The sequence below is a fragment of the Eupeodes corollae genome, chromosome 1, assembly GCF_945859685.1.
Source record: "Eupeodes corollae chromosome 1, idEupCoro1.1, whole genome shotgun sequence".
NCBI lineage: Eukaryota > Metazoa > Arthropoda > Insecta > Diptera > Syrphidae > Eupeodes > Eupeodes corollae.
Genome location: NC_079147.1, coordinates 206,332,931 through 206,358,677, shown reverse-complemented (window position 1 = coordinate 206,358,677; position 25,747 = coordinate 206,332,931). Strand labels below are relative to the sequence as shown.

The following is a 25,747-nucleotide window of genomic DNA, read 5'->3' as shown; positions in this document are numbered from 1 at the left end:
CATTAAAATACATTGCAAAAGAAAAAAAAAGATTTATTTAATATTTTTCTTAAATTAAAAACAAAAAAACAAAAAAGATTGCCACTAAGTATTGGTGTTAAAATAAAATCTAAAGGATTAAAATGAATGATTACTCAATGACACAGAGTATTTTGTAAAAATAATAAATTAAGTATTTTCAGTGCCATTCGAGTTGATATAGTTTTTGTTTTTGTTCGTTTGACGATTTGATTTGTTTTGATTTTTTCTTTTATAATTTTAATTTTTATAATAAGTTGAAAAAAGTTAATTTTGAACTGGGATTATTTTTAATATAAATTCTTTTTTTTTTAAGAGCCTCATTCTTATAAGTTTTTTGTGTGTTTTTATATTTTTTTTTTAAATTTACTAAAATCAAAATTTGGCTTGATGTTTGTTTGTATTTGTTTTTTGTTTTTTGTCCCTAAAACTTAATTATAAGACATTTATTTACAAGGAAATACAAAATTAAATTCTATTTAAATAAAAATAACCGCACTGATCGCTCTTTCAACCAAAAAATGAAAATAAAACCTAAAATAATATTTAAAAGTTTTACCACCCTAACTCTATAAGAAAATTATCCTAACTCTTCGTACATATTTTTTTGTTTTTATTTGTTTTTAAGTTTTTTTTTTTTATTTTTTTTTAATAATTTATTTAATAGAATTTTTTATATTTTTTTTTGTCTTTTTTAACCCTACTTGACATCCACATTTAGAGGAACTTCACTGATATCGATTAGACTTGGTGGCGATGGCATTCTTCCACTGCTACTGTCACTGCCATGTTTGCCTGCACCCAAATTACCACCACTACCACCGCTAGATGGCGTTGCAGTTGTTGCTGTTGATGAATTTGACAGTGACATATCAATGTCACTACTTGTCAACTGGTGATGTTGATGAAAATTATTGACATGTTGATGGTGGTAACTGGTGGTGTTATTACCTGCCATGATATTATTATTGGCATTGTCAACTGACATTGCGGCGGCTGCTGCGGCAGCCATCATGGCGGCGCTATCGTAGTAATTTGACAACGAAGTAGGCACCATGGCGGCCAGTGGGGAATTTCTACGCATTGCCGATGTGGCAAAGGTAGATGGGGCGAATGATGGCGTCATCATGGGCGATGTTCCGGTTGGTGTTGTTGTTGCTGATACTGATGCTGCTGCTGATACTGGACCCAGGAATACTCCTCCAACACCACTGCCATCGGCTGCTGCTGTCGCTGCATTGGCACAGGCAGCTGCTGCAGCAGCAACGGCTGTGGAGGCGGATGATCAAGTTGTTGTCAATTGTCGCCACATTGTATGTCACATCGAAGGTAAATACGGCCAAGAGAAACTATTGCCAGAGAGCAGCATATCACGGATGAGGGTTTCGATGGGTGTTTTACCGACTAGGCGTACAAAAAACAATTGTTCAATGACCTGCAATTTAAACAAAACAAAAAATTAAATAATTTTTAATAAAACAATTTAGTAACAAATTTAAAACAGAAAACAAAATAGAAGCTTAATTTAGATTAAAACATTTCAATACTTACTTGTGACGAAACAGTTCTCAGCGAAGGTAATCTTAGCAGGAGTTTTCCAAATCTTGTGGGCTGATTTGGATATTGTGTTCGACAGTATTCTTCCAGAGCACATTGTGATTTTTCTTGTAGCGTTTCTATATGCGTTACATCGGATAAACCACATGCATCTGTGAATTAGAAAAACGAAAACATCAATTAATAAATGAAAAATGGAATTGAATTTTGTATTGCACATAATTTATATTTAAATCAAGTCTTTGTCAATTAAGTTCCTATTTTCTTCCACAATTTTAAGCCCTTTTGAGATTGAAATAAAAACCACAAAAGGGAATAAAATTATAAGATCACTATTGTTCAGTTTTTTTTTTAGTAAAATAATTATAACCAAACGTATATAAACTTAATACTCATACATTGTATGTATAAATTTAATAGTTTTAATAGTTTGAAAAATAAATTTTGTAATTTTTGAAATTACAACATTTTTGAAAAAAAAAAAAATAGATTTATTAGATTTAAAAAAAAGTTTAACTAATTTTTAAAAATGCAAACGTTTAAATAAGTATAAAAATTTATTTGTAATTTAGTATTTGTTCAAGATTTCTAAATTTTAGTCTTTTAATTTAAAAACAGTAAAATAGGCTTTAAAATTAAACCGTAAACATAATTTTAAACTTATATTTTAAAAACACTAAACTTAATCAAGAAAGACTTGTTATAATATTTTGTATGCAATCTAATAATGTTAGTACACCTACTGAAAAGCAGATCTTTTCTTTGTGTTTATCAAGAAAGAATTCTAAAGACCTTTTAACTAATTTGTCAAAATAATTTATGAAATTGATCGAATATAATTAGGAGAAAGCATCTAAAATTATTTGTTGAGTGTATTTTTGTATTATGTAAAATTGTATTACCTTGTATTTTTTTTTAATAATTACGAAATTCTGAAATTAGGAAAAGTTAGGAAATACAAATTCCAGTGAATTTATATTTCCGTGCAAATTTGAGTGAATTGTAATACTCCACGAATTAGAAATTGATATTTTTGAACGGAGAAGAGGATCGCACCTATTTTTAAGTGAAACTCTAAAAACAGATACAATATAAAAGTTGCTAGAAACAATCAGACACAATTTCCCATTGGCAATTCAGAAAGTATAATTCAAAAATCACAAATTCATCGAAAACTAAATTTTAATGTAAATGAATAGTTATTTTTTATTGACCGTGAATGTATTTCTTGTTTGAAAGAAATTCAAGGTGAAAAAATGTCGGTAGCCTCGAGTTTTATCAATATTTTCGTCGTATCTTCTAAAAACCAATTGTACATCCTAAATCACGGCAAGCGTGGTCAAAACCGCCTAATAATTATTTGCGTATGTTACATTTTCAAAAAATAATATTTTTCTTACGGGTTCACAAATTTACGACTTTTTAAATTACACAAACAAAACAATATTATTTTGAAGGATTGTGTTTTTCTGAATTCGAATTTTGCCTTAATACCGTTTAAAAATGCTCAACCCAACCAAAAACAGGGTTCTAAAGACCGAGGTGAAACAAAATATATCCTAAAAACAATTAACTGAATGATAATTTTGCATTTTAACAATCTGAATTAATTTAAAAAGTACCCGTTTTCAACACAATTTTTATATTTTTGCAACAAGAGACAGGTGAAATGGTCCAGATTTTTCGAAAGTTTTATGAAATACTATAAATAATTTAACTGAAACATGTTCTTAAAAAACCATTTCGAGTTTTATCATAAAATAATATAGCCCCAAAAAGCTTTTGTTTGTTTTTTATTTTTTGATGTTCAATAAGTAGCTAATAACTTAAAAACCTGAGTAATTTTGGAGTCAGATTTGAATAAAGGCCATCAAATTAATATGAATGCCAGTACAAAAACCTTTTCGACCAGTGTAATTATGTTTATTATTTTAGTATATAATGTTCCCTGACCTAAGTGTGGGCCCGCCGAAAACATAGGTTTAAATTTATTCCATCATTTTGACTTCATCGTTAAATTTTAAAGAAAGAATGAGGCAAAGCATTAAACATTTGTGTAGTTCGGTTAAAGACCGTATCTCTACACTTCAGGGTACAACCGAAGTTTGTTGGAGGGAGTACTGATGAACATTCAAATTTACGACAGTTTTACGTTTGAATTACTTGATGAGATCCGTAAAAATAACTGTAAAAGACGGTTGGACAAGATACGTAAATGATTCAACGATTATGTCGTCACCAACAAACTAGGAATGTTACGGTTGAACTGTTTAAGGGGAGGAATGTAGCTGGCTATTTCTCTAGAGCATTAACCATTAAAATGACGGTAGAAGAGGGTGAGACAAGAAACATTTCGACGATGTTCAATTGACGTAAATGATCTTATGATGGTAATATCACCAATCAATGTACGTTCAATACTATCCAATAGGCTTAAGTAAGTTGCGGGAGCACCAGCCCAGATATGAGAGTTATACTCAAGCTTTGGACGTATTTAAGTCTTGTAAATAACAGCCAGATCAGAGGGGGAGAAAAACTTCTTTCATCGCCTTAGAAAACATCTTGCGGAATTTTTGGCGACATCGCGTATGTGATCGTTCAACAAAAAGTGGTTGATAATACACATACCGAGAATATCGAGATGTTCAGTTTCCTCGATGCAAGTGCCATTAATGGATAATGGCAAGGGGCGTATACTTCGATTTAGCGATACAAGACAGCATTGCGTTTTCGAAGCATTAAATTCCACGCGGTTTCTTATTCACCATTGTACACTGCTGTTTAGGTCGGAATTTAATGAGCTTATCATATTTTGTCGTTGAAGTTCCACATCCGAAGAAGAGGGTGTGAATCTGAAAACGAATATGAAAACTAAGAGTACCATCGTCAGCGAAACAATGTATTGGATAAGAAGTTGCAGACAAGAGATCATTAATAAAAATGAGAAAGAGTGTTGGAGATAAAACAGAGCCCTGGGGCACACCAGCATTTATTTTATAGTTTTCAGGTTTGAATCCATCCAATACCACTTGTATTGAACGATTCGAAAGGTAGTTACTAATCCAATGGAGGAGGGATTCATGAACTGTTGCGCCACACACTTTAATTTATTTATTTATCTTATAATAAGATGACAGCCAGATCAGACTTCAACGCAAAAATCTTTCCGAACTTTTTGACGACATATCGCTTCTGATCCTTCGACACGAGATGTTTGGAGATACACGTACCGAAAATTTTAAATTTTTAAGTTTCCTTAATCTACGTGAATCTTATGGATAGTGGAAAATGTGGTAAATTATGTTTTTATGACAGTAAATTTAATATACAAAAACCTATTCCACCTCAACTAATTTTCCAAACTTATCTCTATTCATGAAAAATATATAAAAATGATTTCTTTATTTTCACTCCGATTTTATTTAATTTAAAAACAAAGCAATCCCCAACAACATTTTCATTTTCTTTTTATTGTAAATGTCATTTTTTTTACTTTAAATGAATTAAATAGCATAAAATGTTCATTCAATTTTTAAGTGACAACAAGTACATAACAGAATTAAGTATTTCACAATTGAATTTTTAATTTCAGACAAAAGGAATTTATTCTGCTTTGCATGACTCTCTTTATAATCATAAGTGAATTGGTTTTAAAGTCCAATAAAACATTCTACGTCTTAGTTTTGTTTTTGATTCCAATATGTACGAATTAGGTATAAGTTATGTATATACCGTATTGATAGTCAAATCGAATCGAATTGTTGGTAGCTACATACGAGTATTAATTAATGCCATTAATTTATTGTTTTGGCTGATATTCAATGTATATATAAATTATAATTGAAAAACGAAAATAAAACATTTTGTATGTAAAAATGTGATCAACGTATATTTGTAAAGATAAGAGCAGATATTCTGTTATTTTTGAAACGAAGATTAAACTTCTTATCTCTGAGGTCAACATTGAGGGTGTTTTTTTTTATGGAAAATAAAATATCAATTTTTTTTTCTTAATAAGCTATAAAAAATAAATTAATTTATTTATTTTCTGATGGTGGAATTTTTATTTTTAGTAAACGAATGAAGATAATTATAACGACTAATGTTTCCATCATGGGATTAATTCCTTTTATAGAAAATTAAAGTCCATTCATATTTCCACAATATTTCAAACTGCCACAATAATATCAAAAACCGATATAAACTCCCTCCTGCATCATTGTTCCTAATACAGATTTGTGTTTGCATCCAAAATGAGAATGAAAACCTCATTAACCATCATGCAGCACTTTTTAAACGGAGTCAATTAAGCCCAACAAAACATGGTCTAATCATAATCATAGAAAACCCAATATAATAACAATAATAAAAAACCAAAACACCAACGAAATCCAATTTCAATTCAAATTTCCATTCTGCGCTCACAACACTACACACTTCTTCCATCTGAAGTTGTGTATGCATGTTGTTAATTTTGAATTTGAATTTTCAAATAAACAGAATTCAAATAGAGCAAATAACAAAATAGCAACAAAACTATAGTAAAGCAAAAGAAAAACCCATTTCCCAGCTGCGAAATGCACAAAATCCATTTTCCTACATCATCAGCTTCAGAGGATTGTACTCGAAGTGTATATTTTTTTGGCAGGAGCGGATTCGCCCTGAAAATATTTGGAAAAATGTTAGGACTTGCCAAAGATGGAAAACGAAGTCGTGATAAATCAACGTTACAAAATTAAAGGTGGCTGGGTTTTGAGACCTTACTTATTTTTAATAATGTTAATTGACATACATTTTGTAATGAATAAAAGTACATTGGGTTCATTAGCTGCAGACTCCAAAAGTAAATTCAGAGACTTTAAAAGAATGCAGAGACTTCAAAATAATGCAAAGACTTCATGCTTTCACTTGAAGTCTCAAAAGGTTGAAGATTGCCAAATTTTAAGTTCCAGTCGTTAGGAGAATTCAATGAACGTAATCTTTGTATTGAAGTCATACAAGATTGTGTTCCTTACAGATTGCATTCTCTTACAAGTCTTGCCTACAAATGAGAGAATAATCCAATTCGTAGACCCGTGTCCTTTTTTGAAACATTTAAAGGCCAAGCAGCACATAGATGCACCCCTGTATTCTGCAACACTGAATTATGGAGTGAATACAATCATTTTGCAAATAAATGAAAAAAATGAAAACTTAAACGAATTTAGTTTCTCGTTTTGTGTGTTTGCATAAATCTCATAGCACCGAATGGGTGCGTCGAATCGAAAGACCATTATCATGGAACTTTAAATTTATATTGCATATGAAATATGAATGAATGAATAAAAAAGCCGACACAATAAAAATTAAATGGTAAAAGAGTGGAAAAGTTAAAAAAAATATAAGATCATAATTCGTAAGCAGTTAGAGTTTGGAAATATTTATTAATTTACTATTTATATATTTTTATTTTTAGTCCTAATCAACTAAAATTAAGTCTGAATTCACAGGAAATTTTAATTTAAATGCCATTCTATTCCGCTGGTCGAGAAAAATTTCGTCAAGGCATTCAAATTACATTTCCAAATAGGTTTTTTAATAGCTTGTATTTATTTTTTAAAAAAAGTACATATTTAAATGCTTAAAGTATATTTTGTTCAACATGAGGATTTTCCTTATAATCTCTTTCTTTACTAATATTCAAAAGCTGAAGAGTTTGTTTATTTGTTTGCTTGTTTGAACGCGCTACCCTCAGGAACTTCTGGTTCGATTGCAAGAATTCTTTAAGTTTTAGTTACCATTTATTGGGGAAGGATATAATAAGGTTACATAATATAAAGCTTAAATATTAAGTTCGAGACAACAATAAAGAATATTTCAAAATCGGTGATTTGTTTCCTTTTCACTGTGTGTGCCGCCGAAACAATGAAGGTTTTGAAAATATGTTGGACAGACGGCAAATGTCTGTATTTCAAAAATTATCTGTTTTTTATTTTTTAAATTTGAGCAGAAAGTTAAAATTTAGACTTAATATCAGCAACAAAACATTTATCCAAAAAGTTTTTTTCAAAACCACGAAAGATTCAAATTCAAGATTTCTCTGAACTTCATATATGAAGTTCATAAATGAAGATTCAGAATTTCAAGAAGTGAGATACTAAAATGATTTAAAGTGTTTCTCAAAGACAAGGATTTCTACTCTACAATATGATCATATTAATTAAAACTTGTGTTCTAAGTAAGCCTAAAAAACCCCCGTTTTGAGTAAGCTTTATTAAAGAATTAAAACTCCGAATGTAATACAATTATTTGATGGTTTGAAATGGAAAGCTAACCATTTCCGATTGAAATTATTGTTAGTTGATGATCAGTTAAGTCAGCTTAAAACACTCTGGGTTAAGCTAGACAAGCTTAATACGAAAAAAAACATAGTTACCTACTTTAATCATAGTGAAAACTTTAACCACGAATGTGAATTTTGAATTTCATTTTATGTCTAGATAACTTCAAAAAATAACCAACATTTTGTCCAAGTTTAAAGATTTTTAAGTAAAAGAAATCGAAAAGTAAAAGAAAGACCGTGCCATTTTTTGGTATATTTCTTGAGCTGGTTTTTCTGTAAAGCCTTAACAAATCTCGTATTAAGATATGAATACATAGGTTTTTGTTTATTTCGAAATGAAGACACCTACTTCACAGTAATTTACATTTTGTTTCAATATTTTACAAACACTGCCCTGACATTTGTTTAAAATTCACGAGACAGAAATGAGACTCAATTTTTACACTGAGTCTATAACGACAGTTTCCCCGATATGAAAATGACTAAGGTTTTCAAGTCCTATCCAAATTTCGCGACAAGGCAAACCCCATGCAAATATTCAAAAAGTGACAAGGTTAATATCTTTATGTCTTAAAGTAACATTCTTGAGTTATTAGTCATTGTGTCATGTTTTTATTTATAATTTTAACAAATTAAAAACTGGTATACCGTAAGTGTTTGTTTGAAGAAAGATGTTATTCCAAATTTAAGAAGTTTATATTTATCTAAAAACAATAATACTTAGCCAGTTTGAAGTGTGTTTGTTAAGCAAATATTTTTACTTAAATATGACTAAGTTTGCAAACTTAGATCTAAGACAAACAAATGTTTGAACACAAAAGTTTTTAGAAAAGATTTTGTCAATCGACATTTAACAGATAATAGAAAAAAAGTCGTATAAAATGAGACCTTATTGATTTGAAAAACAGTATCTACTTTAAATAAGATAGGTTTGAAAATGTTCTGATTTATCAATATCAACAGTATTGACTTATTTAATACGTTTTCACATCCCTGTTTTGGATTTGAGACAAGTATAATGAACTGCAACAGTTGCATTTTCTCCTTCGTCTTTGATAAAAAATAAACAATCAAAGATACTAGACATGCCCCATTAATAAATTCAAAATAAGAATCCTAAATGAAAACCCACCTAGGTATGGACATATTGAAACTCCTCCATTTCAACACCCATAAGTTATCCTAATCCACAAAATTGATCATCAATAATAATAATAATAATATTCTTTTACACCTCTCTTTCTCTCTTGGTATGTATGTAGGTACATCACGATCAAATTCAGGCTTTGAGTATCTATACCTATAGAGTCTCCATATTTTATATATAGGTCAACCTATTGATATCAACACCAATCCTATCCTAACCTGGAAGGTCAATAGAAAAAGAATCATAAGCCCCACACCACGACGCGACGACGAAGAAGAGAGAACGCTCCTTTAACATTATTCCGCGCGATGAGATGATGGTCAACAATAGGTAAGGCATAGACCCGAAAAAAAAAGCAATTCCTTTATTTTCCACTAAATTGCTTTATATATCGTTGGTCATATCTGGGTAATCTTCATATTGGCAAGAAACCATCATCACGACCTCGTCGTGTAATAATATTCCAATATATTCGCTCCAACTATGGCCGAACCGTCTTGACTTGACTTAGCTTGGCTTGGCTTTGGCTTTGGCTTGACTTGGCCTTATAGCTTATAGTTTAGCTGTGCTTTATGAAGGAGATGGAAGAAGAAAAAGTGAAACCGTTTATTACCAAAACCCATATATTCACATTCCATGCCGCACAATCACTCCATTTCAATCGGTTTTCAATTCTAACGCGCGTATCCGTACCGTACCGTATATGTTGCAGTTGCATGGCCCGTTGAGATGGTGGGGCTGAGGTGAGCATCATATTCCATAGATGAGGCACACTTTCAAGATTTGCGAATTGAAAGAGGCGGAGGCATGTGGGGCGACCAAGACTAGATAGGAAGGCATATACTCGAATCGTATAACGACGAATACTACGACCGCGACGACACGAGAAAGCGCACATAGACCAACAATTGACACCAAAGCCATGGCACGTTCGAGAAATCACCAGACTCCAATCAAAATTTAAAATGCATTCGATTTTTGCCTGCACCACGGTTTGTAGTCTCGCGTTGGTCTTCCATCGTCCGTCGCGTCGCAGTCGCTCAACAGCGGGCGAGCGGTGAATATAAAATAAATGCATTCAACATCAATAATCACCCCGAAAAGAGTGGTACTTCGCGCGGGTGATGATGATGACGACTACGACGATGATGGCTTACAGAAGAACCGCATTCACTTATAGAAGGGGAAGGGAGGGAGGAAGCATCGCAAGCGCAATATCATCCCATTCCGAGGAACAATACGAAATATCATAATAATTACTATGCTTGACACTGGGTATCTTTTATGAGGTCGCGCAAGAGATGATGTCGGATCGGAGCAGAAGTACAAGTCGAAGACAGAGAGCTTGATATAAGCTTGAGCCGCATCTTCTCGGATTCCAACCGGGGCAGGCATTCAAATCGTGTTGGAAAACGTTTGACTGACACCGAGAGGCCTCTCAGATATACACGTAGATAGGTATAGGTACAACGAGTAGATACATAGATACATTTGTATCTCTGCATGCTCAAGCAATGATGTTGCATCTGTGCAACTGCCCGCCTCCACCGCCGCTGCACCGCCACCGTGCGCCATCATCATTTCAGCCGACTCAATATAAGACTGAAGATGAAGAGGAACACTGAAGACTGAAACCATGTGAAAATGTAAAGATACAATAAAAACAAAGTTAAAAAGTGGTTAAAAAGACAGACGAACATCTAACGGAAAACACTGTTTAACAAGGTGAGCCTAGCACACCTGAAAATTCGCGTTTTCCGATGATACCTCGTCTCACACTCTCGCTCTGCCCATACTATTCCCTCATCAGCCTCTTCTTCATATCTCGTCTCTATATGTCTGTTTCTGTATGTGTCGCCTTGAAAGAGGTGCGCCATCTTCCCTGTTATCATGGGTAACATTGGTTTTGGATTTTCCACATTTCTTTCTTTTTTTTTTGCTTTCTCATTTATTCCTCGTGATGGAGAAGTCTGAGATGAGAGATGGGGAGTGACATAAGGAGCAAGAAGGATTGTGGGAGACACTATTTGTAATTTTTTTGTTGTTCATTTTTGTAGTTGTTGAGATTTTCTTCTTTTGGGGTCTTTAGTGTGGTACATGGTTGCCCCTTTTCCATCAGAGGCGCGCATGATTTGGTGATGCACATCGAGTCGATGAATTTTCGGTTTTTTTTTTCTGCACAAGGAGGCCAGGCTTGATCAGATAGAATCCGTTTTAATTCACACTCAGGGTGGGAATTGTAAAAAATATAAGGCCCAAAATTACAGAAAAAAATGTCGCGACTATTAAACCATTTACTATTCATAAGATTCTGTTATATTTCAAGGCATTTGATTAAAGAAGCTGAAATTGGTATATAAGAAAGATATAAAACATAGACTTGAAGAACTTGTTTCAAATAAGACTTAAGTAAGTAATGCAGCTATTGTGATACATTGGTAGAAATATTGAAAGAGGCTTCTACGATAAGCCTTTTGTAAAGTTCTGCTGTTACTTACTGCAATTCTGGAAATTCGAAAGCTCTGATATCCATAATCAAAATGTAAGCAATCGACAATATTTACCACCACAAGCTGTTTTTCGAAGTATAAGTATTATGAATTAGAATTTTTAACGTAGCAGTTTGTGATATTTCAAGGCCAATCAAGATTGAAATAATTTTGTTTATGATATTAGTTTGAAAAATTATCCAGAAAGAAATATATTCGGAGAAAAAGCAAAGCCTTGATAAAAACCTAAGTAAAAAGCTCATTTCCGGGGATTCCCTTCTAGAAGTTCCGCTTTGGGGCCTATATAGTTCTTAGTGCAGCCCAGTTCCAACACATGGAACTTACATCCTATTCCCACATATAGACACAAGAAAAAACAGCGCTGCAACTGTTGTGCCTTTTGATCATCAGCATCTTCATCATCATCATCATCGTCCTCATCAGAAGGAAAAGAAGCAGTACCGAACATCAACATCATCAGAGACTACTATAAGCTGCAGCCTGCCAAGCTCATGGAGAGATTTTCAGCAGTTCTCGGCTGCATCGCACGTCTTCACGTCTATCCGTCTCGTCTTTCTCATCGTCGCGTCGTTTCGATCGCAGTCATTGCTGTCGTCTACTATATGGGTCTCTTTGGCTGCTTCCAAATGGTGCTTCTGAGGTGTGCAGCACTTTATAACCATTTCTGCCCATTTGGACATATTGTACGAGTGTAGTATCGTATCGTATCGCATCGTATCGTCGTCGTTGTCTTCGATCGTACCGTTTGCGACGTCTTCGACGAAGACGATGAGCGCGCGGTCATTATCCATTTAGTCGTTCGGTCACGATCTAGTCTTTGGAGCGAACACCAAAAAACAAAAAAAAAACAATCTTAAGAGAATCTCGCAAATCTCCTCCTGATGCTTTAGCATTTGTTCCAAAAACTAAATCAACAACAAAAAGCAAAAGAAGGAGGAAGCCCCATGCCAAATAGTCCATAAGCCATCCATGGAGTGTGTGGCATGATAATGATGACGATCGTTTGTTTTGTAGGAAAGGTCGGTACTCGGTACTCGGTACTTGGTACTCCACCGCGGCACTCAGTACTCGGTAGGTAAGGTATACCTATGGATGGAAGTATATTTTGGGATATTTCATGGACTTGAAGCGAGAGTCTGAGAGCCTCGTTTTAGAAGCTTAAGTCAATTGAATTGATAATGATGACGAGGATTTTTATGAATTTCGCCTCCGAGAAGAGTGGTGACTTTGGCAATTGTTTATATGGTAAATTTGATGGCTTAAATGCTTTGTGTCCAGATTTGGATATTATTTCAACAACAACAACAAACCAAAAGTCTTCTCTTTTCGTCTTTCTTTTGGACAAACAATTGGAGAGTCTTTTTGTTGTTGTTGTTTTTGGTTGTGCTTAAGAGACGCTTTTGGAATTTTCCTCCTAATTAAGTGGAATAAAAAGAAATGAGGTTATGACCTCGAAGTATCTGCGAGTATACAAAGATAAACAAATGCGATAATTTGATTTTGGTTCCGGGATTCTTCGATACAGATTGTTGGCAAAGCTTGGGGAAGGAGTTGGTGTGATTTAAAAAAAAATAATGCAAGACTATATACGTTTGCACTATGAACCAAAAATCAGCAGGTGGTGAAAAGAGCTCATAGCGAAATCTGATTTGATTTCTTAGATTCCCGCTGGCAGAAGATTGATGCCGTGCTAACATTTTGGACGATTCGATTTAGAATTTAATTTGATTTATGAATTATTGTCTGTTGAGTTAAATTGAGTTTTGTGACTTATGAAAATGTGGTTTTCGGGTGTTGGAAACTGGACAGTGATTGATCTAAAGTAAAAGTGTAATCTTTACAAATAGTGAAGCATCAAAGAAACACACAATCAACTCTATTGTGTTCAAGGACCTATCAATATCGAAAGGAGAAATTAGAAAATTGCGTGCATTATCGTTTCGCCTATGTATCCCACTTTTGAACACTTGTAGAGTAAAACAATTACAGGACACCTTTCGAATTTTAACTAAATAGCTCTTATTTGCATAGTTTGGTTTGAAAGAGACACTTCTAAACATCTTATTTAGATAACAACTTCCCTGATTTTCACCTGACCCAAAAAACGTCAAAAAACAACCAAACAAAAAATGAAAATGAAATGAAAAGTGCGATCATTTAAAAACCAAAGAAAACCAAAAAGGAAACTGTGAATTGTGCATAAATAAAATAATAATCGTTGTGTTAATTGGTGTTATATTTTTATTAGTGCAAAGTTAGTGTTTTTTTAATGTTTGTTAAGAATCCATCCTTCAAATATCTGTGAAAATAAGCAATTAAATGAAATGAAACAATAAATATTAAGCAATTAAACTACAAAAATAAATAAGGCAATAAAAAGCAAAAAAATAAAAAATAAATATAAACAAAAAAAAAAAATACAAATAAAAAAAAAACTACAAAATAAAAATTAGCGAAATAAGCTTTATAAAAATAAAAAAAGCCAACCAAAATCAAGCCAAATAATTTTTTACCCTTTAAAAGCGCGAACAAATCAAAAGCAATTCGAAAAATGAACAAATGAAAACACCAATGTTTTTTTTTTTAATTTAGAAGCATTAAGTTTTAATATATTATCGTTTTTTCTTTTTTTAATAAATTAAATAAGTTAAATAAATTAAATAAGTTAAATAAATTAATTAGGCACTAAGTTTGAATTTTAAAAGTAAGCGACTAAAAACTAAAAGTTATAACTAAGAAATTAGGTACGAGAAAATTTACACATTAAAGAGGTAAGGCTTAAAAATAAAATATAGCTACGATGATGTAGGTACAGAAAGGAAAATTTAAACTACGTTTTAATTTTTACACATTTTTGGGTCGTCCTAAAATAATCATTTTTCTTACAACTGCCATCTATTGCCAAAGTTATAAGGCGAATATCTATAACTAGAGTTACCAAACGACCCACTACTACTCGTATGACTTACGAACGGAGTGCTATGGTGGAACATATCGAACGCTGAACCGAAGGTTCTCGGAGGCGTTTGATAGAACATAGCTGCAGCAGCTGCTGCTGCCGCCGAGGCCGAGGAGGGTGAATTATATGTGCCCATGCTACCGGTGCTGGGATTGCTCATTGGGGATGAGGTGATATTGCCTAGAGATGAGCCACCATTCTGATGGAAGTGGGACTGCGTCGAGGTCACTGGTGAGCTTGCTATTGCTCCCGTCGAGTTATAGTACATAGAGCTTTGGTTATTATTTGTGCTATTGCTGCAAGAGCTAAATGCGCTTTGCAGCGACGGCAAAAGGGCGGTAGATACGGACGATGTTGTGGGGGTTGTCGATGTGCTCAGACAGTTGGCAATGGAGTGACTAACTCCGGAACCCTTGACATCGGCCACCGCCGCTGACGACGTCGACACGATTGTGGATGGTGTGGTGTGTGATGGAGGTGTGTTTAATGTATTTGGACTCAGAGCGGACTCACAACTAACTTTCATGAAAGCGGCCAGATGCGAAGACCGAGCCAATGAAGCCGACTGCGCATGTTCGCGATCTAGATCATCCAGATGGTCCCTGACCACCAACATGATCTCCTCACACAAACTGTTGGAGGACGAGTCCCCGGCAGACGAGCCATCAGAAGTGGAATTCGCACCTGTCGCGGTAACACCACCCCCACTACTATTATTGCTAGTACTATTATTCTGATGGGAGCTTTGCAATTTAGCTGAAACTTTTGTTAGTAAGGCCGGAACATCTTTGTACAAGATGTCCAGAAGCTTACCTGTGGTGAACAGAACAATCGCCTTCAGACACGAGTACTCCGCTGAATCGACATGCAGCGCCTTCAATTTCTCGACTTGCTCCTGGAAGATGCGTATGTGATCCATAAAGGCCACGACACGATCCGCAGCCATTGGCGATGCATGAAGACCGGCAGCAGCTAACAGTGGTGCCACATGCAATGGCATTGAACACTGTGATGCATTGAGGACGAACAGCTCAGACCACACTAATCGTAGCAGCGCCACTTGATCCGTAACTTGTAGATCCGGGAAGAATGGGATATTTTTCGCCCATTCAACAGCGGAAAATAGCAGGCGGGCAGCTAATTCACATATATTATCAATTCCCATTATATTATTGGGTTGCATACATTGGCCATAGCGTGATGTTGGATATGGTTCGGCACGTAGCAGGAGTGAAATGTAGGAACTTAGATATGAATGACCATTGAAACCGGCCACGCCCATATGATCGCCATTGGCTAATTGGTATTGACCATGCATGCCAGCTAGTCCGGGTTGGGTGGGCGGAACGCGACCACGTTGAACAGCTGAAATGAGATAAAGAAAAATTGCAAACAAAATTTATAAGCTTTGGTATTTCAAAAAAATAAAATCAAAAAATAAATATAAAAATCTAAAAATTTGTATATTTTTAAAACTTTTTTTTTCCTCAAGACAAAATTGATAACCAAATTCAAAAATTTAGCCAACCTTAAGACCCTGATTCATAAAAACAATGTTACTTAAGGTCTTTAATCTAGAAAATGTTGATATATTGATCAAAATTAAAACATTTTTTGAGAAACTCGAAGCTTTTCACTTTATGTGAGAAAAGAGGTCTCAAAACCGGATTAAAAATCTGCTTGAAAATTTGCACATATTTTAATTTGATTCAAATTTAAGACCATACCTTTTTTGAGTTACCAACATACTTTTTCAAAAATGAGGTCTTAAAACAAAAATTTGAAGTCTTATTTGGTACAATGCCATTCTAGTGACAATGTATAACATTCAGAGGTCTCAACTAAATTTCTCTTTGTTCCTAATGAAAATTCGAAAACCAAGGGTCCATTGAAAATTTTATTTCTCAGTAAAATATCCAACGATGTTATCATAAGTAATAAATAAGAAATTAAACAATAAATTAATTGAAACCTTTTGGGGTCAAACGCAGTTATTTAAACTTTCATTTCAGGAAAAAAATATCTACATTTGCAGATAATAGAAACCTTCAATAATTTATTTCTCGTTTGTTTGTTATTTGTTTTTTTTCTTTTTGTGTATTAAATATTTTTAAATGTCAGCTAATCATCAATATAAATTCCCTTGTTTACCTTCAAACTATCTAAGCAAATTAATACATCATCAATGTGATACTCTCATATATCATAAAAAAGAAAAAAAAACCTAGATGTATCTGGGTAAACACATTAACCATCAATCAATCTCATCATCTTGTTTTTGAAGAAAAAAATAGCAGCAAAACATCACATATCTATACATTTCCAAATACCTAACAATTATAAATCACTTAATGCATTTCTCAGATACAAATAACGTATAAGATACACATGCTAAATGAGTATACCTATAGTGCAGATACAAAAATCGTGGATATTTAATTTTATATTTGAAATATGTTCAAACTAAGAAAAAGTCCACACAATCTATTATTATAATTAATAATAATATAACAATAGTAAAGTGAACAATTACAAAAATTGTATACCAAAGATACTCTTACAAAGTCGCATTGTATCTGTATCTACGCAGCAGTGATTTAATTCTTATAAAACTTTAACAATAAATATAACTCTTTTTAATAAATTAATATTCTCTGCATATATCTTTCTCCCTCTCTTTTTCTGTCTTTGTATTTAGACAATAATAAACTTCAAGGCTGTTCTAGTTATTGTCATTCCACTCTCCATAAGTATAAAAATATTAAATATAATAATGCAAACAAAAAACAATGTGTATCTATCAACTTAGCTTGAATGGGGTTAAAGTGACTTATTAAAGTGAGGCTAAACGTATAGGTACATAAATTGCTTGAATGTGGCTTCTTAAGCGCGCCAAGTGCGATTGACCTGTGAATGTTCTTGAAAATGTAGTCTAGCTACCTACATTTTTAAAGCTGATATCTATTTTGCATGCATTTTTCTTTTTGTAATTCGAAAAAGTCTTTGTCTATAATGAATATCGTAATCGCTTATATATAAATATGGAGATATCAGGAAGTATCTTCCTTTTAAAGGGTATGTATAGAGGAAGGTATACCTAAAATCTTTGAAGAAAAGACTCAGTCTTAAGGTGTATAGATATAAGATTTTCTTAAGATACTTCTTACGTGGTATAATTAAAACAACCCCTTTGTTAAAATCTTATAAGATACGCACAGATTAAATGTACGACTTTAAATTTATTCATACAAACCTATATATCTACAAATCAGTCTATATCAGGTATTGCATATGTATGAAGGTATATGTATGTGTCCGACGACAGATAAAGTAAATAATGAGGGAAAATATTTGCATCGCATTACAATGCGAGTATTTTCGTTTAATTAAAATAACAATGAATATTTTCTTATACTATAGGCATACTCGTAAGTCGTATGTACCTATACAGACAGCATATAGTCAGTAAAACACATACTTACACATAGATACTCGATTTTTGTAATAGTTGAATAAGTGTATATATGTTTACTTATACTGGAAAAAAGAAGAAGAATATCTTTATCCTTTGATGAGATTAAGAAAATATCTTAGAGATACTTTTATTCTGTGTAAGATTTTGTAATGTAATTTTAAAATGATGGATGAGGCAATATTTTGTTGGAAATTGAAAAGTCGTAGAAAGAAATACATTTTTAGAGTATTTAAAAATTCTTCGTTAGAGAATTAAGTTTGATCGGCATTAAGTGCTCGAATATCGGGAGAAAATTAAATATTCTTTTATTGTTCTTTTATTATAATGATTCACAAAAATTGCACTCCGTCGATGTGTTTTGATAGCCTTAAATTGAATCTAACTCTAAAATCACTAGATCACGTCAAGTTTTCTAGATTTTACTTAAAAAATAAAAAAAAATAAACATAAGGCTGTTTAAAGTCATGAAGTGGATTTGCTTCAATAATATTCGTGATGGTTTTTCAAATGTGTGTAAGGAAAAACGGTTTGAAAGTAATTTTATTTTACTAAGGAATCTGTCCTTTAAACTGGGTTACAAAATACGTAGCAAAACTATACAAATATTTTTTAAAATTTGAACAGATAGTTAAAATTAGAGTTAGGGTTCAAAATAAGCACATTTAAACCAAATCTAAACTCTTAATTAATGAGAATTTTCAGAAACTAAGTAGTATTTAATATATTTATAACTTTAATATTTTCTAAGGGGAATATTTTCAAAACCAGATGTGATAGAACAATTTTAAGGCTAGATTAGAATTCTGGGTAACTTTAAACAGTAAATGTTTTCGGTTGTGTGATAGAAAAATAAAACAATTTTAACGACAAGATAATTTTTGTTCGGGAAGAAAACAAAAAACTTCTGAATTCTTCTTGTTCAAAAAAAGTTGTTTTTGCGACCTTAAGCTAAAATTACAACACACTTTAGTACTATCTTAATATTTTAAATTAATTGTTTCTCCAAAGAAAATGATACAAAAATTAATAGCACTACAAAATCTTGATAAACACATTTGAAATGAAAAGAATTTTAGAATAACTCATACGAAATGTGAATTGTATGAAAATTCAAATATTGACCTCCATTGAAAATTGTTGACCTTCCTTTATGAAACAAAATCAAGTAAAATTAAAGGTACCTACATATATTGCTATATTTATACATAAGTGAGTAATGACCTCAAAAATCACAACTGCACCGACAATCCTCAAAAACCACTTTGCAAATTTCTTATTACAAAAGGTCATAATTGAGTTCACATGACATTTTCTTTCCCAAACATTCTTCAAACATCCCTATTTTTTTCTATTCAATTCAACCCAAAAAACTAAATTTGAATAAAACCTGAAAAAAGGTAATGAAATAATAAAAACTGGATTCATTTTTTAACAAAAAGGGTCGAATTATAAAGTATTTTGAATGTCCATATAACAAGAGGGCAACCTAATATACACATATTTTTATAAGGCCAAGCAATTAAGGTGAAGTGTCATAAAGTAAAATTATGCTGTTTCCCTACACATTTAAGGATATGCATACTTTTTTTTAAATCTTTTCACCGATAAATAAACAGAACCAAAAAATAAGGACGAGTTTTTTGAGCGGAAAAAGATTATTTTTTCTCATCAATCTTTTTCATGAACGTTTTTTTTTTAAGGAAGAGAGAGATAGACAAATAGAACTGCAAAACTGACCATTGAATTTTTGATTTATTTTTTAAAAGAAAAGAATAACACAATAGCCTGCAGCTTGTTTATTTTTAAAATAATTTGCATATTTAGTTGAACAACTTGATTTTGTATTGCAGATAATGCGGTTCGGATGATGAAAAAAAAATTAATAAATACAAACATTTTTTTCTAATCGTGGTTGGGTAGGTCAATCGCAGGTATAGGTATAAGTTAAGTACTTGAGTTTGAAAGAGTATAACGACTTTTTTCTATGGATAAATATATAACTTGAAAGCTTAAAATTAAATGGTACAAGTCATGGAAAAGAAGCGAATAAAAAGGTGGAAGGCGACTAGAAGACTAATTGACCTGAATTGCCAGAAATCCACTAGTTAAAATTGAAATGTGCTACAAATTATGTAATTTGTTTTCACCCCCATTCTTGCGTATAACTTATTTTCAGTGTTGTCATAACAGAATTAAACTGGAAATAATTGAATATGGTTTTAAAAAGTATTGAAAAAAACTCTTCTTAGTTCAAATTAAAATGTGCTTCAATGAGAGTATTTTTCTTTTGTATTATAACATCAAGTTCCATTTCAAATGTCTTTTACTCTTTTAAATTTGTTAATTTTGTTTGCTACAAATTTGTATGCTGTAGAAAAATGTATATTCAATTTTGGATTTGACAAAAATATTCATCGCATTTAATATTTAGAATGTGCTTCCATATAAATACAAAAAGGATATTTTCTCCAGTGAAACTTATATCAAAAGCAGTTTAATTTGTGTTTATCCATGATAAATGCTCTAACTTAAAACTGTTTTAAATTTGAAATGTGCTTCAAGGTATCGATTGAAAAAGTCAAAATATCTGATATCTCTTATCACAATCGGTGTTCCATTGCCCTCGAACTTTTACTTCAAAAAGTTAAAAAAAAGGAAACTCAATACGTTTTTGTGATTTAATTTGTTTGATGCAATTCGTATGATAAAACCGACAAGAAACCATAAGGCACCACCACCATCATCAGTTCCAGAGTTTCCGTCTTGCGTAGAGATTTTAAAAATTCATTCAAAATCGATAAATCTTCAATAAGAGAACGCTCGCGTTCAATTGTTATGTAAAGGTACCTTTACAACCCATCTTTGCGTTTTCTTCCGTAATCTTACTTTTCGATTGTCTTAAATCTGTAGTTCTTTTTTTTCATGGTCTCTTTTTCTTGTGTCCTGTCCAAAGTTATACAAAGTGCTGGAATGAAGACGCCGCCACCGAAACCTTCTTCTTCCCTGGTGGACAAAACAACAATGCATCTCTGAATATACGTTTACGTTTACGTTAAGACCTCCAGAAAACACCACCTGGTCAGCATATAAACAACACAACAATATAAAAACGCAACCATCTCTTTGCATAAATAATCGACGAGTTTATATCTTCGTCTTTGGTTAAACAAAGAAACAAAATAAAAATTGTAACCCCAATGAAGAGATTTTTCCCGGTTATGTTTTTATTTTATTATTTTTGTTCTTGAATATTTTTCTCGCCTCAGTTGGCATATATGCATCGAAATCACTGGGATATCTTGACCAGCGCAGAATTTATCACTTTTCAATGTCCAACACATAAATATTCAAACACGACCAACAAAAAGTCCGAGGTGCGTAATCCTCCCTTTATAATATTAAACGTTTGTCCCTTCACACGGTTCTGTGCCATGCCACATCGTCACATCATACATAAATCTAGAATCTTAGAGGTATGCAAAAATGGTCAAGTTTAAGGAACTAGGTATAGACAAGGCAGTGGTGGTCAAGAATTGTCTTATATACCCTTTAGGAAATTGTCTGTCTTCCTCGCCTTAAAGTTGATAAAGTGCGAAGGACGAAAATATAAGGAACCAGTTAAACAAGATTCCATCACATTCGACTGGATGGACGAACGGATATTGAGGAATTCTTTAATCGATGTCCATCATGAAGGACAAAATAAAAAGAAATTAAATCCGAAGTCCTGTGTCCAGTCCGCTCCGCACACTATTTGTCGTACTGGTCATTCTGTTTAATATTTACACAATACATTTGCGTAATTGTGTTTTGATTTTGTCCCTTTTAAGGATCACAAAATAGTAGGATATCCCATTTCAGGTAGGAATCATGATCCATGGGAAAAAAGTTTTTTATTTTTTTTTGTTGATGTGTATCATTATATTAGTTTCAAAGGTCACGATCCTTTTTTGACACTATAAAGCACTTTGTGTGTGTTTGCGAAATTCCTTGATTCCGACTTTATGGTGTGGCTCAGGTATAGAGATATTTGGAAAAAACCTGAAAACAGGATCAAGAAGGAAGAAAATCCGTTTACGGGATGCTGTATGCGGTTTTTTATCTTTCAAATTCTTAAAGAAAAGAATGAATGAATAAAAAGAAGAAGACAGTGCACTGAGTAAAGGGAGCAAAGCAGTAAAGAATCACAAAAGACAAAAGGCCAAGAGGGGTGATTAAGGTTTTGAGATTTCGGTCAGATCAGGCGTAATTCAGCATCCGCAATCGATTGTTTAGGTTTTTTTTATTATTTTGATTCAACTCCTATTCTTTGGGTTTTTTCTTAAATGGAATCACTTTTTTCTTCCTCTTTGAAGGGAAGGAGAAATCAGTGAATAAAGTTGATGCGAAGGATGATGATGATGCAAGTAAAGCATAGGAAACGATGTGAAAGATGTAAAAGGCACGTGCTTAAGGATATAACTCATGTATTTGGATGTTGCTCTTCTGATTTTTCTGATGTGGGGTTCTTCGCCGGTTCAAGAAGACAGACAGGCTGACGATTTGTTATCTTGTTTGTTTTTTCTTAGTTTTGAAATAAAAATGTTGGAACTTTGTCAAGTGTGTTGGAAGATCGCGTGATTAAGGAGATAAATGATATTAAGTGACTTATTCTTCGATTTTTTTTTGTTCTTCAAATTAATTCCTTGATTCGTTATTTCCGCTGAGGAAAAGGGGTTGAGAATTCGTAATTATATCTAATCTTTAACCTTTGATATAAGGCCAATAACTTCCGCTTTCAAGCTTTCTCATGGCGATAAAAAGGGTGAAAATTGTGTAATAGAAGTGGGCGTTGTTGTTCAAGAATTTATTTTGGATCTTTATCCATGTAAGCTTCTCTTTTCTAAATTTTTTAAAATACAAATAAATAATTTAAGCATAATTAAGTTAGTCTTTGATTTTAACCAAAATTTCCTTCGGCGCTTTCAAACTTCAAACACAATTTTTTGCATACTCAATCTTATCTTTGCAACAATTTTGTTAAAATCACTTTGCCTTAAAATCCATAGAAAAATCAACTTCAACTTCTATATGTTAATGTAATTAAGCATTTTGAACTCTTATAGAGGTAAATACAAATAAAACATATATCAACACGATTATGGCATAGATATTTTTCAATATGACTTTTACCACCTCAGCCAATTATAACATTCAATATTATCTTCTATCATTAAACTTTACATTGGCAAGACTTAAATTACTATTTTTTCTATATTTTTTTGAGCAATTTTTATGAACAAGAACAAGTTGTAGATATCTTGCATGTGTGTGCAGATGCAGGCAAATTATATTGAACCCATGAAAGTATCTATAATTAACATAGAAAAATGTAATAAAGAAAAATAAAAAGCTAAACAGCACAATTGAGTACGCGCTTGATTTAATTACTCTCTGGGCAGCACAAAATTACAAAAAAAATAAAAATCATACATATAATGTGTTTACACATAGCATACTTCATGTCATGTAACATTTGTAGACTGCTAAGATACTTTTAGTGGAGCTCATGTATCTTTTACTTGTAGTCTTTGATTATAATCGATCTTAACCTAAATGTGTTAAAGACTTATTTTTTGTTTGCTTGTAGATAGAGATTAATATTTACAATGATTTTCATGATAAGTTTCTGGTCAAATATTTGTGAATATGACATCAAAAACGAGTCTTCTGTCAAAGTCAATAAAATTGGTTTCCCGACGACTACAAAAATGCTCAGACATGAATCTTATAGATAAATAAAAGTCAATTGAGTGTGCATTGATCACGGTAATTAAATAATAAAGTTACAGGAGAATAATTAAAACGAAAAAAAAAAACATTATCTTTCTTAATGAATTCGAATGAATTTATAACAGAAAACTAGTAGTCGAGGATAAATAGTCGTCGAGTTAGATATGTACCTATTTCTTAATGATCGGCAGCCAGAGACTTTATTTGAGGTAATTAATTTGACAGAGATTTACTTTGGTTTGAAGTTTAAGCGACCGCAGCGCCACGCCACTCGCCGCACCGCGCCGCGCCACAGTTCGTTGCACAGTCGTTGTTTGAAACTGAGCTGTAGGGTCTTTTAAATGGATGATGTGTTGATAGATTGGTTTTGATGTATGTATGTTAAATGTGAATAACTAGTTTAACAAATTGGTTGCAATCATAATGTTGCGGAAAATTAAATATGATTTCATGTTGCAATAACTTGCTAAAAAGTCATTAGGAACAAATAGACTCTCTGAGGTGGTTTTAGGAGGATGTATGTTTTTGTTGTTGTTGAAAGAAACACGTGTTTGAATAATTCATATGCAATAAATTAGTCAATTGATGAATTTTTAAGTTAAAACTTGATTAGATTTTTATTATTATGTGAAAAATGAGTTGCAAGAAGTGATTAAGAAGAGAGATTGCTGTTTATTTTTAGAAATTTGTCAATTGATAAAAATCGATGACATACGCTTATGGAATTAAGAAAGATGAATTTTTATCAGGGTCTTATTCTCGGGCGCCACTTAGCATTATTTGTATAGTCATATTTAAAGCAGTTTGGGTATTCAATAAAAACCCTTACGCCCTACTTATATTTGTTTGCAGTTATCAGATACATTTGGAATGAATTTTGAAACAATTTTAGTTTAGAGAAATAGTTTAAAGTAATTTATTCTATTCTTTTTTAAACAACTTTAATCTACGTGTAGCATTTAATTTTACAAATCAAATAGTTAAATTATACAACACTCAAATTCATGTGGGGGCCACTTAAAAATAGTAGTATTAAAAATCAACTTTCTTTTAAATTTTATGTTGTTTTTTTTTATATTTATCAAAAATGTTGATATTCATTTCTGCCATATTCTGATAATACTTAAAAATACTACATAATGCTTTTAAATTGAATATTTGAATATCAAGTTTTCAGTTGGGCGCCATTTAAAATGTTTGAAATTTAGTCTGGCATATAATTTTGATGTTCTGGTGCCCTTTTCTTAACGAGCTAATCCACAAACTGGTAAAAATAAATCCCTACTCGGGCGCCACTTACGATAACGATAAATAAGGCCACTAATCTTTTGATAAAAATGAAAAGTGTTTATGTTAAAACAGCATAATAGTACATGTACATACTTTTCCCCACCAGTAAAATTTCAAGCTTGTCAAAGATCATGTAAACCTGTCCTTTAACATGACATTCACATTTTTTACTTTTCCACATAGCTCTTGCTTCATAAAAAGCCACACAGCCATCATTGCTAAATCATGACAATTAAATTGACGTTAAACAAGACACAAATAGAGAAAGAATTAGCTAAAGCTATATAAAAATAAATATTTTCGTATTTTATTGCATAATATTTTTTTAGCCAAATCGTTTTATTCTTCTAAACTCGATTTATTGAACGCGCGCGCTGACTGCAGAATTTATCTATAATACACCTGGTCACGACCCCTTCATCGTTATTATTTTACTTTTTGTAGTTCTTTATGCTTCGTTCGATTATGATTGTAACCTCGGAGTTGATCAAAAACATGCAAGGTTCACATTTTGTGTCTTCAAAGCAGCACAAAAACGAACTGTATATGAGATTATTTAGGCGCACAGAGGGGTAAAATATATACGGAATATGTTTGAAGCCAGAACCATAAATTCGCGGATTAGTGATCATGCAAGAGTACAGAAAAAAAAATAAACAAAAAGTCCTAACCACTTCCCCCTTTTATTGTTCCGCAA

The 25,747-nt window shown here is 32.4% G+C and overlaps 1 protein-coding gene across 1 annotated transcript in view; it reads right to left on the bottom strand.

Annotated features, from left to right (window-relative positions):
• Window positions 1-201: 201 nt before the first annotated feature.
• Window positions 202-25,747, bottom strand: part of LOC129938572 (steroid receptor seven-up, isoforms B/C) — a 47,721-nt gene continuing 22,175 nt past the window's right edge. The window contains exons 3-5 of the mRNA XM_056046211.1: window positions 15,327-15,878; window positions 1,570-1,727; window positions 202-1,453 (exon numbers count right to left, since the gene is read on the bottom strand). Coding sequence (XP_055902186.1) covers window positions 1,337-1,453; window positions 1,570-1,727; window positions 15,327-15,878 — 827 coding nt within the window. The 3' untranslated portion in view covers window positions 202-1,336. The remainder of the gene's footprint in view (window positions 1,454-1,569; window positions 1,728-15,326; window positions 15,879-25,747) is intronic.